Source organism: Merops nubicus, unplaced genomic scaffold (genome assembly GCF_000691845.1).
Source record: "Merops nubicus isolate BGI_N331 unplaced genomic scaffold, ASM69184v1 scaffold9666, whole genome shotgun sequence".
Classification (NCBI taxonomy): domain Eukaryota; kingdom Metazoa; phylum Chordata; class Aves; order Coraciiformes; family Meropidae; genus Merops; species Merops nubicus.
Window position 1 is genome coordinate 2,206 of NW_008612903.1, and position 15,769 is coordinate 17,974.

The 15,769-nt window shown below is 51.1% G+C and overlaps 1 protein-coding gene across 1 annotated transcript in view; it reads left to right on the top strand.

Annotated features, from left to right (window-relative positions):
- Positions 1–15,769, top strand: part of ADA (adenosine deaminase) — a gene marked incomplete at its 5' end in the record, with an annotated part of 18,694 nt that overhangs the window by 1,822 nt on the left and 1,103 nt on the right. Inside the window, 9 exons of the mRNA XM_008941702.1 lie at positions 4,729–4,790; positions 7,869–7,991; positions 8,141–8,284; positions 9,119–9,234; positions 11,095–11,219; positions 13,861–13,932; positions 14,217–14,318; positions 14,992–15,059; positions 15,303–15,432. Of these exons, the coding sequence (XP_008939950.1) occupies positions 4,729–4,790; positions 7,869–7,991; positions 8,141–8,284; positions 9,119–9,234; positions 11,095–11,219; positions 13,861–13,932; positions 14,217–14,318; positions 14,992–15,059; positions 15,303–15,432 (942 nt within the window). The remainder of the gene's footprint in view (positions 1–4,728; positions 4,791–7,868; positions 7,992–8,140; positions 8,285–9,118; positions 9,235–11,094; positions 11,220–13,860; positions 13,933–14,216; positions 14,319–14,991; positions 15,060–15,302; positions 15,433–15,769) is intronic.

Consider the following 15,769-nt stretch of genomic DNA (forward strand, 5'->3'; position numbering starts at 1 on the left):
CCCCACAGGCATGCTCTGGGGCACCTCCCCATGCCCACTCGTCAGACACGGTGGTGCTAAGAGGCCGGCTCAGTGTGCCTGACGTGCAAGGACACCATTATCTGAAGCTGGGTGTGATGTCTGCAGTGGCCTGGGCAGGATGTGGCCCGGGCAGGATGTGTCCCTGCCATCCCCTGGGAGCCGTCCCTGCCGGGGAGTGATGCACGGCCACCGCCACCTATTAACGGCACCGGGAGGAGCTGTGCTCAGGGCAGCTCAGCACGGGAGCGTCCTCCTCCTCTGTCACCAAAGCCATGTGTCCTGTGAATGCTTCTCCAGGAAACATCAGTATTTCTTGCAACGGAGCAGTGCTGTGTGGGCCTTGTATTCTCCCACGTTTCCCTTTTAAAGGCCCAAGCCCTAATGCATATGGCACGTCCATCTCCAGAACGCATTTGTGGTGTCATGAGGCTTGAGGGTAATACTGAACCTCTTCCACTTCACATCCCTCTCAATCCATTCTCACCTCTTGCTTCCAAACGAGCAGTTGTGGTGAGCTTATGATGCTGAGGACTTCCCTCCTGACAGCATGCTTTCATAAAACCAGTATTTGGGGAACACAGCTCAATCTTTCTGCTGTGGTTGGCGTCCGTCTTATCTCTTGTTGAATTTTGCTCTCTATTAAACATTTTCCTGCCGTGTGTATCTAGTAGTTGACAAATGGCAGCTGTAATTACCGTTTTCCAGTTACTGAGACCAATAGAGTGAACTTTAAATTATCACCTTTTAATGTGCCGATAAATAATCCCGGGCAAAGTCGCTGTTAAGGGTTTTTTAATGATGCAACTTTAGCAGCTGCCTGGATTATCTATTAACATCTGCTGGAAACTCTCACAAGAAGAGGTGAAGTTGAGGTTACTTTTACTCTATGGTGTTAGGGCTGACTTTGTTCATTGTCTGTATTTTAAAAGAGACCTTAAAACCACTTCATACAGTATAAATTCCCATCCCTCAAGTGCCTTAGCTTGGATGTTATTTTTTAAGCCACATAATAGGTGAACTGAGCAGTTAACTGCTCTGCCATGGTCCACTGAGCAAACCATAGAGTAATAGAGAAATTTGACTGTAGCTGAAAATACTTTGAATATTTGGTTAACATTTTCCTCTTAATTTCACTAAACTGAAAATAACCAGACTTGATCTTTGAACAAAATGTACTTGTTTGAAGTACCTCATTTGGTGTTTGAATTTATTTGTGATGTCATTAAATTTCAAAGAAAACATTACAATATTTTCAGAAGAGAAAAGTCAAGCCAGAGCCCTTATAATTTCTCTGTTTTTTTTTAAATCTGAGCCAGCTTGCTGATATCTGCACTAGTGAGTCATGTGCTGCGGTTGAGCTAAAACTTTTTTTGCATAAAAATGAGAAGCACTCAGTTTGCTCTGACAGCCTTGCTGGGAGTTGTGTGTGCTGAGGATGCACAATTTATGGCCAGTTACATCTTTTGAACTCAGCCCTCTTGCTTTCAACAACTCTTTAGTGAAACTCAGAGAGTTCGTTGAAATGCAGTGCGGGTTGTTGATGCCCTGGCTGGTGGTCGGTGACCTCGCTCAGCTGCAGCACTGTGGACATGCAGAAGAAGGGCTGAAGGGTGGCTGCAAAGAGGTGGTCCTCAGGGTCCTCACTGCAGCTGGGGGAAGAGCAAAGCTCCTGACCCAGGAGAGCATTTGAGAGCCAGGTGTGCTGGAAGAGAGGAAGACATCACTGATCCTGGAATGGTTAAAGGCTCCTCTCTGTTGCTGGTGCAGCCTGGGGTGCTGTTCAGGTCCTGGACCAAGTGTCGAGACTGGTATCACCTATTAACAGCACTGGAAACCTCCTACCAACCTCCTGTGTGCCCAGGTCTCCTCTCCAAATAAACTGGGGAGTTTGAGATGGAAGACCACACGTGTACCGAGGAGCAGAGCCCTGGAAGAGCCTTTGGGCTCCTGTGTTCACCCTTCTGCTTGCTCAGGCATCATCTCCTGGAGCCACAGTTCAGAGAAAACTCTTTTTATCTTTATCTGGGTACTTTCCTTGACTTAAAGCAAGGTCACGTCACCCACTTGTATCTGGAAAAGTCTTGTGCTTTGTTTACCCAAAACTAACAGGCAGAAAGAGAGCTGACGTGTAATCTGCAGCGAGCAGCCTCCCACAGACCTGGAAACCTGTGGGGTTTGTCAGCAGGGCGCCTGTGGAGCTGAGCTGCTGGGCTGTGCCTCTGCTGATTGCATCCTTATCTAGGGCTGGCTCCTGGTGGAGACACTTGTAGGCACACCTTTACTTCCTCACCTGAGTGTCCCTTGGTCATCTGAACAGCCTAGATTGGTTCTCATCTGCAGAAAACAGCCCCTCAAGCACTGATCGTGGGGAGCCCTATGAAGTTTTGGGTTGAGTAGCATTGTTTTTTATCACTTAGTTCAGGTCCCTGCAGACCCAAAGAGATGCATGGCATAGAAGAGCCTGTTGCTGGTGTTGGAGGAGAACCTTGCTGCTTTACAAGCATCCCCCCTGCAGCAGTGGCAGAAGGAGGTGGCTTCTGTGGGTGAAGGGCACTACTGAACTTGCTGCCTCATTAATGGAAGCGTCACCTTGGGATATTCTTGCAGAAAATGCTTAAGAAATGTTTGGGTTGAGGAGATCCCAGTAACTTTAGGTTGCTTGGTTTTTATATTCAGCAGGAGTGAGTTTTAAGCCTTCATCAGAAGGTCACAAGGGCTGTTAAAAATCTCAAGGAACTGAGCTTGCACGGCTTTGAAATAAGAATAAGGTTATGAAATAGGAATCAGAGCTCAAGAGTGGAAAATATGCCAGGTGTCCACATCTGGTGATGCAGATCATGTCCATAGCCTGATTTTTTTTTATCTGTGTCTTCTCAGGACATTTAGTCCTCATAAACAGGATTGTGTAACTTCATCCCTGTAGATTCAGATCACGTCTTAGGGGTAGGAGAAGTGACAGGGATATCTTTTTACAACCTGCTAGCAGGAGTGTCACTGGGGATATTTGTGACCCCTGGGCCAACTGATTGCAACAGGGCAGGATCAGTTGCTTGAGCTGCCCTGAACCTGGCACCTTGAATTTTGCATCTCACCAGTGCACGTTTCAGTGGTAGCTTCATGGCCATCTGGTGCAGGTGGCCTAAACCCAAGCACTGTCCCACCTCAGCAGTGATGGCCTTTTCCAGCAGAAGGGATCAATGAAAACCCTGCCTGTGAGTCTGAAGATGGTTGTCTCTGCCTTCATGGCAGGTATCTAGGACTGCAGGAGGAGGTGGGGATAGGAGCAAGCTTATGGGCATCAGTGCTCATCCTGAAGATGGACATTGGCAGCCCTGCACCAAGAGCCAGGCCAGCAGAGTGAGATCACTTCAGCTGCCTGCCAATGCTTCAGAGGAGAGCAGAAGGAGCTAGAGGTGGACAATTGCACATTGCTGTGCTTGTAGGGACCACTTACTCATTTTTCTTCCAGCTCCTTGTAGTTACTGTTTGGTACATACCCTGACATCAGAGGGTTTATGGATTTTAATTAGTAACCCTGGGCAGTTTAGTTATCCATGCAAATATCCAATCCTCTTCTGAGTCCTCCTCAGTTCTTACCCTCAGCATCCTACAGCAATCATCTACACAGGAAAAATCTGCATGATATTATAACTAACAAGAACTTTGTTTAACAAATTGCTGCTCTACAGTTTCATTAAAAAAAATGTATTTTGTAGGCTCTTCTGTTGTTCATAAAAAAAAGTTCTGGAAATCAGAAGGTCTAGCTGAAACATTTTGCAGCTAATATTTTCCTGCCCAGTTCAACAGACAAATTATATTTCTCCTGTTCTTCCCAAAGCCCCAGCTGCCTAATGGAAAAGGCATTTGCTTTTTTTCTAGGGCTCTTTATCCAAAATCCATTGTTTCAGCTGGACTAGATGACCTTTGGAGGTCCCTTCCAGACCAGACATTCTATGATTCTGTGTTTGGGAAACAGGGTTTCAGAGGGAGGTGATCTGAATTACTGTCCCACTTTTAATGAGTCAAAATTGAAGTGTTTTATTTTGAAACCAGCTTGTTAGCTCTGCGAGGCAACTCCTGTTCTTTTTATTTTTGACAGCATCTTGTACCATGGGACTGACTCCATGGGTGGGATTAGGAAGCCTGTATGCTCAGATAATACCAAGTGATTAACAATATTCCAGGAGCTGATTTGTGCAAGTGAATTCAAAGTTCTTGGGTAATGACTCTGTACAAATGAACTGATGCTTAGTTGTCTGTGAACTTGAGAAGGAGCAAGCTGGAAAGTAGAAGGTTTTGGGGGTTTGCTTTGGTCACTCTTCCCAAACTCCAAACCATGCAAGCAAAATAAGGAAAGGGAGTTCCTGAAAATTGCTGGAAATAGAGTAAATTTCTAAAGATCCATTAAATGTGTGAGCTGCAGCAGCAATAAGAAAATATTTAGACAATACTTAGATATTGAAAAATAAACTTTCTAATTATATATATCATTATATAATGGTGGTATTATACATGGTGTATTATATATTTATGATGGTATTTTTAATGTTATATTGATGGTATTTTTTAAATGTTTTTGTCTTTCTTTGTCATGACTTTGTCCCTGTATTGGCTGCATTTATACCCCTGTTAGCATCAGCTGCTTCTCTCTAAACTTGTGCTGCAGCTCTGAGAGTACCTCACTGATTTCTCTTTATCTCATTGCAGGTCGAGCTTCACGTCCACCTGGATGGAGCCATTAGACCAGAAACAATCCTGCACTTTGGCAGGTGAGTTGTGGGGGGCAGAAAGCTCTGGGAGCTGCGGTTCAGAAGCGTCGTTCCTTCTGCTTGCCCAGTTCTCTGGCAGAAGAGCTCGTGCTGGCAGGCTAGGAAAGGTCTCCTTGCTGCACAGGCAGCAAACCTGGCTGGTGCTGGTCTCACCTCTGCACAGACTGGTCCTGTGGCTGCACGGTGCAGGGACACTCAGCACATACCAGAGCACAGGTAGCAGGACCGTGGGCACGGTGGGCATCGGTCGTGTGAGCCAGGCAAGCCAAGAAGAGCCACCGTGAGAATATCCTGAAGATCTCCCATAAACAGAGCTGTCTGCCTTTGAAGTGTACCCTGCAAGCAGCACAGCCAGTGTCATTTCATTTCTGTGTTCACATTCCTAATTGCAAAAGCAAGTGAAATGAAAGTGGGCAGGGAGTGTCTTCTGGGTGATGGTGCCACCCCACAGTCAGGGGAGGAAAAACCAGCGTGGGTGCTCCTCCCTGCCCTGCTGCCCTGCGCCCCAGGACCCCGGGCTGGCTGCAGGGTGCCAGCAGTCAAGGGGTCATGCTTGTGTGAGGGTGACCTAGGAAGGCACTCGGCCGTGGCTTAAAGAGAGCTTGTTTCCTTGACATGTGCATCTTCTTCCTCCAGTGTAGCTTGTCTGGGGAGCACCAGGGTGGAAATTGGTGGGAGGACCTGGCTCCATTGTAAGCGAACAAAACTTTACTTCTTCCAGCTGTCACTATTCAAAACATTGATGGAAACGGCTCCTGGGCCCAGCTCTGGTACTTTGGGGTGGAAATAGGTGCTGAGGAGGATGGGAAGTGGTTCTGGCATCCTGTGAGCCCAGCAGACTCTGAGGCAGCACGATCCTAGGTGTGGTTATTCTCACTAAAGCAGCTTTCTCTGCAGGGAGCAGCCATACGTTTTGTAGTGTAGTCAGAGTAGACAGGAGGATCAGAGATGTCCATCCCGTTCATTGTGGGACACTGGCATGGTGAGCTGAGCTGGGGTTCCTGCTGGCTCTGCCCATAGCACTGGTGGGCTGCAGGGCTGGACTACAGGTCCTGATGCACAGAATGGTCAGTGCTTACTCCCTGGGGCTCTGCTGGGTCCCTCTGCCACCAAAGGACAAATGCTGGTGTAGTGCCCCAGGAGGGCTGTAGGAGCCCTGTGGCCCAGGAGGCACCAGTCATCTGAGGATCCCATGCTTCTCTCTTGCTTAGGATAGAAACTTCAGTTGTCTGAGTGTGTGCTGAGTTTCCTCTTATTTTTAAACAGCCCTGGCATCCCCTGGGGCTGCCAGCCCTCAAGTGCCATGCTTGGCTGGGGTAAAGCGAGGCTGTGCTATTCATGGGCTCTAAAACCAGCACTCAGGCCAATGTAAAGGCAATGGGCAGTGCAGGAGACTGTAGGGGACTGCCTTAATAACCTCACCCTGGGCACAGAAAGCTGCTTGTGGTCTATTTTTAAAGGTAAAGAGCTGGAAATAAATTGGCCAAGTAGAGGCTGACCACCTGCAAGTAACCCGAAGCTGCTGGGATGCACACGCTCCCTTGGGCAGTGGCTGAACTCAGCCGTTTTTAGAAACTCCGGCTCCAGTTCTGCAAGGTCTGGGTCAGGCTTTGCACCTCCCTGCCCAGCAAAAGGGTTTAGAGCCGTGGCAGAGCTCTCAGGGGCCCAGGTGTCCCCAGGAGAGGTGCCCTCTCTGCGGTGGAACAATGTGTGTGGTGCTGCCCATGGCTGGAGGTGGCTCTGGGCAGGATGCGGAGGTGCTGGCGGGCATGAGCACGTGCTCCTGGGGCACCTTTTGGAAGGCTCCCGGCCACCAGATGGGTTGGATGGGGCAGCAGCAGCTCCCGAAGCCACCCTGGTGAGATCCACGAGACCCCCTCAGCCAGGGACCCGAGTCGGGCGTCCGGGGCGGGGCAGAGCCTGGAGCGCTGCGGCTGCGGCCGTGCGGGGCAGTGCTGCGGGCAGTGCCTGGAAGGGGTCGGGAAGTGGCTCTGCTGCAGGAGACTTCCTCTGGGCGGGTGGAGGCAGACACAGGCAGATTCCTGCAGCAGGGACTGGTGTCGGTGCCACAGAAAGGGCAAGGTGGGGAGGAAACCGATACCCCGGCACTGCTGAGCGTCCTCTGCGAGTGCCAGCAGCTCCATCTGTGCAGGTCGCTTGCAGAGGCGGAGCCTGGGGCTGGCTCCTTCCCGCCCGAGCTGGGCATGAGCAATGGTTGCTGAGCCCAGGAGAGGCTCCTCTGGGCGCGGGACGGCTGCTGGCATCGGGACGCCAAAGCTGCCTGTGGTGGTGTCTCTCTGTTAGCAGAGAGATCTGTCAATTGGCTGTAATGCCTCGTGACAGGAAAGGATTATAAACAAATGTCTACTTATTATTCCTAATTGAGGTTGGCAAGTGTGGGGTCAGAGGGGCAGGGGTGGCAAAGCCTGGCTGTCACCCCACCGGAGACACCACCACCTGCCCAGGACTCCAGGTGCTCTGGGGAGAACGGCCTCTTCCCTCTGGGAAGTGTTTAGGTGGGCTTTACCACCCTCATCCCTTTGGTGAGAGCAGTTTTGGGACTCTTATTTGAGGGAGTGTCCCCAGCAGAGAAGATGCCACCGTGATGTTGGGCTTGGGAACCAGCTCGCTCACACTATCTGCTGGCATTAAACCCACGAGCCACGACACTGGTGTGGGCATGGTCAAGCCTTTGAGCCTGCTTAAGTGGAAATCAACTTTTCTGAAGAATTTTGGCAATTCTGCCACTAGGACTAGGAGGTGCCAAGAAGTAATCCAGAGCTCCTTTGGATGACTCCTTCTTAAGCTTACAATGTGCTCTGGTTGTGTTCCCGCCAGGTCAGTCTGGGCTTGTGTTTGGGTTTGTTTGTGCTTTGCCTGTGTTTTGGATTGTCTTCTCCCCCGCTGAGACTCAGGGCTGCATCTGCGAGGAGATTCTGGAAGGACAACATGTGCTGCATCTTTTCTGTGAAGAAATGGGGGTTGATGCTGCCGGCTCAGGACACGATTACCTAATGAAGCAGATTGATTAAAAATGTGATAGCCTTCCCTGTCAGTAACGCATGGCTTCGTTTCCAGGAAAAGAGGGGTTCCTCTTCCTGGCAGCACTGTTGATGACCTCCTGAAGCATGTCAGCTACAAAACACCACTGACACTTACCCAGTTTCTAGAGAAGTTTAATCACTATATGCCTGCCATTGCGTAAGTACTCGGCTTCTTGCCTCTTCCCCCTCAGCCCTTGGCAGGAGCTCTTGGCAAATACTGCTCAGCCTTGGAGGTCATCTTGCCCATCCCCAGTGTGCTCCGAGGGTGACGAGCCCTGGTGATGGGTCCCACTGCTGTCCCTGCAGGGGTGACCGTGAGGCAGTGCGCAGAATCGCCTACGAGCTCGTGGAGACGAAAGCAAAGGAGGGCATCATCTACGTGGAGGTCCGGTACAGCCCTCACCTCCTGGCCAACTGCCGTGTGGATCCCATCCCCTGGGGCCAAACCGAGTGAGTGAGCCCTGGGGAGCTGGGCGGTGGCCAGTTGGGCCTGGAGAAGGCATGGCCATGTGGTCAGCCAGCACGTGTTCAAGGTCTGGTGTAACCAAACCTCTCTCCCCCAACACAGTGAGCACCATGCTTCCACCTCCCTTTCCCCTGACAGAGTTTTGCCTCTTCAAATCTCTGTGGTGCTGTGTTTTAACATCCCTTGCTTTGGGCACCTCCTTCTGCATGTGCAGAGCAGCTGTGCTTAAACTTGTGGCTGAAGCCACTTTCTGTGTTAGGGAAGACAGCATTCAGATATGGATTGCCTGCCCAGAGAATGGGAATTTGAGCTAGCAGAGAGGGTGGACCATGCTGGAGGGGGATGGTGATCCTTTGTGAACATGTCATCTCCTCTGTGATGTGTGTCTCTGATTAAATCAGTGCTGGGCTCTGTGGCCTCTTGAAAAATGCACTGTGGTGGGTGCTGAGCACCCAAGCTTGCCCCTGCCTGGCTGTGGGCAGCCGTGTGCCCCAATGACAAGCTCTGGCAGAGTGGGTTCCTCTGCTCAGGTGGAATTGGCATCCAGTTCCCTGAGGGTTTTCTAAGTCTTACCATCATCTTTGCATGCTTTGTGCCCGATATCTGGTAGATCTGGGCATGGGATGTGTGTAAAAGGTTCTCTTTGGCTCTGGGTGGTCTCCTCTGCCCTGCTTCTCTGGATGTCCAGGCGAGCGGGACCCAAGGCAGCTTGGCATTTCATTGAGGTGTCCAGTGGGGATGCTGGGTTGGACCCGTGGCTCCTGCCTGCCTCCCTGGTGGGTGTCTGGCCTCTCACTGACAGCTTTTCTTCCTTGCAGGGGAGACCTCACTCCAGATGAAGTGGTTAACCTCGTAAATCAGGGGCTGCAGGATGGAGAAAGGGATTTCCGCATCAAAGCCAGGTCTATTCTATGCTGCATGCGCCATATGCCAAGTAATGTATTGCAGCTGCCCTGCTGCTCTGCTCCCTTCCCTGACGCGTGGCGGGGGGTGACCTCTCCTGGGTTCAGGTCCCCACAGAAATATGGGGAAAGCCCTGGTCCCGTGGCCCTGGTCTAAGGTGGGACCAGACAGTTCTGAGAAGTAGTGGTTTTTTTCTTGATGTGGGTACTCTGCCCCCATCACTATGGGGAAAGGATCTGCTGGATGCCAGAGTCGGGGTCTGCGGGTACAACCAGTATCTGAAAGGTCTTGCTAGGGAGACAAAACGGGCTCTTCTGTCCTCTCCTGGGGGAGATATGATTTCTGATCATACCTCACTCCCTGCCCTAAGGATGGAGATCTCCTTGGGCCAGTTGAAGCTGCTGCCACAGCGAGTGCTTCCATCTGCCATGACCATCTGGTAGGCCCAAGAGTGAATGGTCATGGGAGGAGGACCAGGCGTGACATCTCACACTTTCCCTGCTCATGGTCATGCTGCTACAGCAACATGATCCTTCACTAGCCTGGTCCATGGGTCAGCCAGAGAATCTGCTGGCTGCAGTCTCTACTGGTTTAAACTGAAAACACAAGTAAAATATACTTAAATCACATATATAAAGTGTTTTTATAAAACCAGCAGCTCTGAACTTTGTCGGTAACAGGTGCTGTGACCCAGAATAGAAAGAAAATCCAATTTCCAGTGTTTTATTGGGCTCCTGAGTTCTATGAGCATCTTCCTCTAGGAAAAGATGCAGTCAGAGCAGGGTTGTACAACAGTAGCTGGAGAGCTGCAAGGCAGAGTCACACTTGTCTGTGGTTACTACGGTCTCTGCCAGTGCACCAGTGGGAGAGGCAGAAGGTGGCAGGAGCACTCAAGGACACTCGTACAGCAGGAGGGGTTGCTCCTGAGTTCTCATGTCTGTGTCCCAGGGCACCAGCTCTTACCCAGACCTTACCCCTTTAATTTAGGAAACATTGAGAGAAAGGCAGAGATGCCAGCCAGAACTATTTCATATTAAACTTGTTAATAAAATCATGGCTCTAACCCAGTGAGTCGGAAACTGATGACAAAAGAGGAAATTGCATGTTTTCTTATGCATTCCTGTGACTTGGGCATTGTATGTACCCAGCAGGTGCTGAGCTGGTAGGTGCATGTCCTTTCTCAGAGGTTATCCTTTACCCTGATCAGAGAGCTCTGTAGTAGTTGTTGGCTGTCTGTTACTCTCTTTCTCACTGATGCCAGAAAGACAAAACTTTGGCTGACCAGCTCCTCCCCACCAGCAGCAGCGTCCACCGTCCTGCCTGGGGAAGTCAAGAATGCTCTGCAACAGGGCAGGTCTGACTGGCATGCAGGCACCCTCCCAGCCCAAACTCCTCCATGACACAACACGTCCAAGGGGCCAGGTCTTCCCTTTCCCCTCCTTGCCCAGCCTGGGATGGAGTGAAAGCTCAGGAGTGGGTTGAGGGGTTTGCCCCACACACCGTGTTACAGCACCCAGGCTGTGTAGTTCAGCGTACCTTGGGCCAACTGCAGCAATCACTACCCTGCTTGGAGGGGGGTTTCTGTCTTTATTTTATTTTCCCTGCTCAAAGTGAGCAGAAAAGCATGATGAGAGCAGGTTTATAGCTGGCAAATGCAGTTGATTTCCCTTTGATTGATGATGGACTCATCAGTTGGTAGCTTTTACTTGCCTGAAGATGGCAGAGCTTTCTAGGATTTTATTAGCTTGCTTTTGAAGCATCAAATTTGAGGAAAGACTAAAGAAAGTAGCTCTAGCCTTCTAGTTATATGACTAGGGTTTATGTAGAAAAATGCTGAAGGTGTGTGCCTCTTACAATGCTTTCTCCTGAACCCTGGTGCTGTCTCTTTCAGGCTGGTCTCCAGAGGTGGTGGAGCTTTGCAAGAAGTATCAAAACAACTCTGTGGTGGCCATCGACCTGGCTGGAGATGAGACCCTGAAGGTGGAGAATTCCTCCGAGCATAAGAAGGCTTATGAGGTTTGTTTAATAAACTTTGTAAGAGAAATGATGGGAAAAATGTATATTGAGGGGATGTGCGTGAGGGAACACGCAGTATGTTATTCAGACTGCAAACATCTGGGACAGCGTAAAAATTTGTTGCAGCTGTTGAAAACATTCTGTTAAATAGCAAAAGTATTTGTTTATATTTCCTAAATGATTAATAGCACAAATCATTGCTTAAACGTGGCCTTAAGGCTGGAGCTTGGTGCATTATCCTGTAGCACTGAGTGCAACGTGGGTGACTTGGAGCCCGTGTCCCCCCCAGCAGCACCCTGGGGCTGCTCAGAACCCTGGCCAAGGGTGGAAGATCCTGGCCTCTCCAGTTTGGCAGAAATCACCCGAGGAGCAGAGAAGAAGCTGCACTTCTGAAGTGCTTTTATCTGATCAGCTCAAATGCTAACGCTGGAATGGCTTCAGGAGCCTGATCTGACTCTCACAAGACCTCAGCACTTTGCAGTGGCTCAAAGAAGGAGCTCAAAGGATTGAGTCCAAGGCAGGGGAACTAGGTGAAGGGCCTAGAGAGCAAGTCTTTTGAGGAGCAGCTGAGGGACCTGGGGGAAAGGAAGCTGAGGAGGGACCTTTCAGGACGTTGTAGAGAGGACGTTGCTGGTCTCTTCTCACCAGTAAGTAGTGATAGCACAAGAGGGAATGGACTCAAGCTGCTCCAGGGGAGGTTTACACTGGACATGAGGAAGAACTTTTTCACTGAAAGGGTTGTCAGGCCTTGGAACAGGCTGCCCAGGGAGATGGTTGAGTCACCATCCCTGGATGTGTTTAAAAGCTGTGTAGGTGTGGTGCTTGGGGATATGGCCTAGAGGAGGATTTGGTAGACTAAGTTTATTGATTGGACTTGATGATCTTAAAGATCTTTTACAACCAAAGGGATTCTATGAAAGGCAAAGCTTTGCACCTCTCTCTGCTTTGCTGGTGGGATTTGGGGCTGTTGGTCCCCTGTGCCAGTGGGTGAGGAGGTCATGCACCATCACTGCCAAAACAGACAGCGGTTTGCAAATGGCACTTAGGACTTGAAGTGACCTGGGGCCTTCTTGGGGTCTTTGCCCCCATCATCAGGAGCTGATGCAAGGTCCACTTGTGCTGCTGTGCCATGCTGGGTGAGCTGAGTGGTTAGAAACTGAGGCATGGGCACAGGGTTTTATTAGCTGTTGTCTGGGCACATCTTGTCCTGCCCTGGTGTGCCAGTGGTACCCACGTCCAGGCTCTGCCATCTGAAGGATGCATCCAGGAAAACTGGAGAGACTTGTGAAGTCCCTTGAGTGGGCATATTCTGCCTGGGAGCTCTTAGGGCTGCTGGAAAGAGCAGATAAGGACAAAAGCTTGACTGTGGCTGCTGACTGCAGGGGAGCACCGGGAAGTGGAGAGCCAAAGATCCTAGGGCCACCATGTCCAAGGATGTAGGGAAGCTTGGAGGAGAAGCCAAGGGAAGCAGCATGTGGCCTTGGGCAAATGGGCTGAAAAATGCAATAAAGCACTCCAGGGAAGATATGCCCATAGATGGACATTATCCACAAGCTTTCTCCCAGAGGGAGATGCTCCAGGGGGCTTAGCAGGGAAGGGTTCTGGTGCATGTGCTCTTCTGGACCCCTCTGCTTGTGTCCCTGGCTCCTGTTGGGATCGTTGGGGATGCCTCTCTTGGAAGTCGGGGTGTGAGAGTTTCTCATTTTTCCTCATCCTATGTAGAAGCAGGTGGAAAATCTCTGTGCTGGTGTAATTCTGTCTCTCTTCATGGACTGGTGCTACAGCCAGAGGGACTTTTTTATTAAAAGTGTCAAAAATAAGCTGTCTGGGAAAAAGCCTCACTTCAGTGTAGGGAGCACAGAGTGCTTTTCAGGTCAATGCACACAGGGCTCTTCTGCAGGTGTCCTAGACAGAGCCTGGCCTGACCTTTGCTGGGCCTGGGTTTGTAGCATGTGAGGAGCTGAAAATTAAGTAACTGAAAAAAAGTCATGAATGAAAAGCCCTGCAGGAGTGCCTGGGAAGAGTGTCTGCTGCAAGATGGGGCTTGCAACCGGCTGGGTGGCCCTTCTCCAGCAAGGCAAGGAGCTGGGCTTCCCTCGAGGCTGCGTGGCTTCACGAAGCCCAGGTGGTCTGTGCTGCCCTGGCAAAGGGGTTTTTGGGATGGCCATGGAGAGCATCTCAAAAGGCCCACAAAGCTGTACTCAGAGTTCTCCCTGGGGGCTTTAAATTCTTCCCCTTGGCTGCAACCAGCCAAAAAGGTAGAAGTTTCAAAGACAGGAACTGCTGCAAGGTTCATGCAGAAGAGCAAGTGAGTGGAGGAGGAAGAGCTTCAAGCTTGCTGCTGTCTGTAGAGGAGACAGTGGTGAGTTTACCTGGGGTTAAAGACCCTGAGGAGTCTGGCTGGGCTCCAGGGGAAGGTTACCAGGCTTTCCAAGTCTCTCCAGATGTGGCATTACTGAGCTCTTGTCTCACAGCCTGTGCTGCAGCAGAGCACGTGCAGCTCTCGGGGTGCAGGGCTCATGGTCTGGGGGCTCTGCACAGAGCCCTGTTCCTTGCTGTGCCCCCGAGCAGTGCCAGCCCAGGGCTTTGCTGACCTAGCTGCAGGTGATGGGACAGGAGTGTGTCCTCCCTTGCTTTGCAGGAAGCTGAAAGATGTGGGATTCATCGTACTGTCCACGCTGGGGAGGCTGGTCCACCTGCCATGATCAAGGAGGTACGAGGAGCTCCTGGCTCCGGGCAGGGAGCGGGAGGGACGGGGGCATCCTGGGGCAGGGGTGGGAAGTGCCTCTGCATCCCCTGCACCAGGCAGGGAGGAGCCTGAGTCCTCTGTACTCGAAGCAGAGCAAACACCTGGCACCCAGACAGAGATCTGACCCCGACTGCTCGGAGAAGGACCTCCCCAGAGCCGGCTCAGTGGTGTGGGCTGTACCCGTGGTGGGGCAGGCAGGAGCTGAGCTGGTGCTCGGAGGCTGTATGTGGTTTTCCTGTGCTCTCTAGGCAGTTTATCTCCTGAAGGCCGAGCGCATTGGCCATGGCTACCATGTCCTGGATGACCCTGAGCTCTACAAGGAGCTGTTGAGATCAAAGATGCATTTTGAGGTAAGGTTGGGTGGTGGGAGGGTGACAGACAGGTAGCTGCTGTCCGGGTGGAAAATCAGCCCTTACCTGGGCTGTGCTACAGCCAGGGACACAACCTGACACCCGAGTGCTGACCACTCATTTGGGAATGGTCTCGTGCAACCTGGGTTCCCAAAGCCCCACAGCAAAAGCAGTGGGGACACCAGTTGTTCAGGACCTTTGCTCTGAGGAAGGCTGGTGCACACAGCAGCTTGCAGGAGGGGTGTGGCAGAGAGAAATGGATCCTGCTCTGGCTGAGGATGAATTTTGGAGGGCTTTTTCACTCATTTACATACCTCAAGTCTGCAAGCTTCTCCTCCCACAAAGCAGGCTGCCGTACCAGAGCCTGTGTGAGTGCAGGGTGGGAGTGGCTGGAGTCACTGTGCATGGGCAGATTTCCCTGGCTTTCCCCCAGAGCAGCTGTACCCAACAAATGCAGGGAATATATACGTACATACTTAACACCAGTGGTTTCTTAGCTGTGGCTGACACGTGGCAGGGGGCTGCCTGGCCATGGGAAGTACCCACCAGCCCCTGCTGCTCAGATGGGCTGTGGGCTCTTCGCTCCCGTCGGTCACTTGGCTATCTGTGTACACAGCTGGGGTTCAGAGCTGGGTCGCTGATTCTGGGTTTTGTGTTTAACTCCCCCAAACAGGTCTGCCCTTGGTCCAGTTATCTCACCGGAGCCTGTCTTCCAGACTTTAGGAAACACCCAGTAGCACAGTAAGACTCCTCAATTATGTGCAATCTTAAACAACCAGGATTTGAGTTGGTGGTAGCTGCTTTTTTGCCTTCCAAAGGTAGTGCATATCTAACCCCTTAGGAAGATGTGGGACCCCCGAGCCCTGTTTGTGTCCAGCACTGTGAGCTGCAGGGCCAGCAGCGAGCTCTTGGCTTCTGGGAGATGTGCACACCCAGTGCCCCATCTGCTGTTTCACCCACTGCCCCAACCCCATTTCCTTACAGATTTAGGAAGGATCAAGCCAACTATTCTATAAACACGGATGACCCCCTCATCTTTAACTCCAACATTGACAAGGATTACAGCATTGTGAAGGACTACATGGGCTTCACTGAAGAGGAGTTCAAGAGAGTGGTAAGTTGGCCTCAGCTGGATGCTCTGCTGATGTCCCAGAGCAGCCCAGAACAACTCACTGGGTTTCTCTATAAGCGGGAGAGTTTTCAGTGGAAATCAGAAAATCCTGCAGTGACTTTTAAGCATGAGGCTGAAGGTGGCTGCTGAGCTGACTGGAGGGGCTGTAGGGAGCAGAGGGATGTGAGTGTAGGGAGGACCCTGCATCACTTGGGCTGATGGCTTTGGGCTTTATGGGGAACAGGTCAGGGTGGAAATTGTCCTCTGATGTCCTCACAGCAGCTCTGAGCAGGAAGGAAGGAAGGTGTCTGTTTTTTTTTTTTTCTCCTGGATTTGGAAT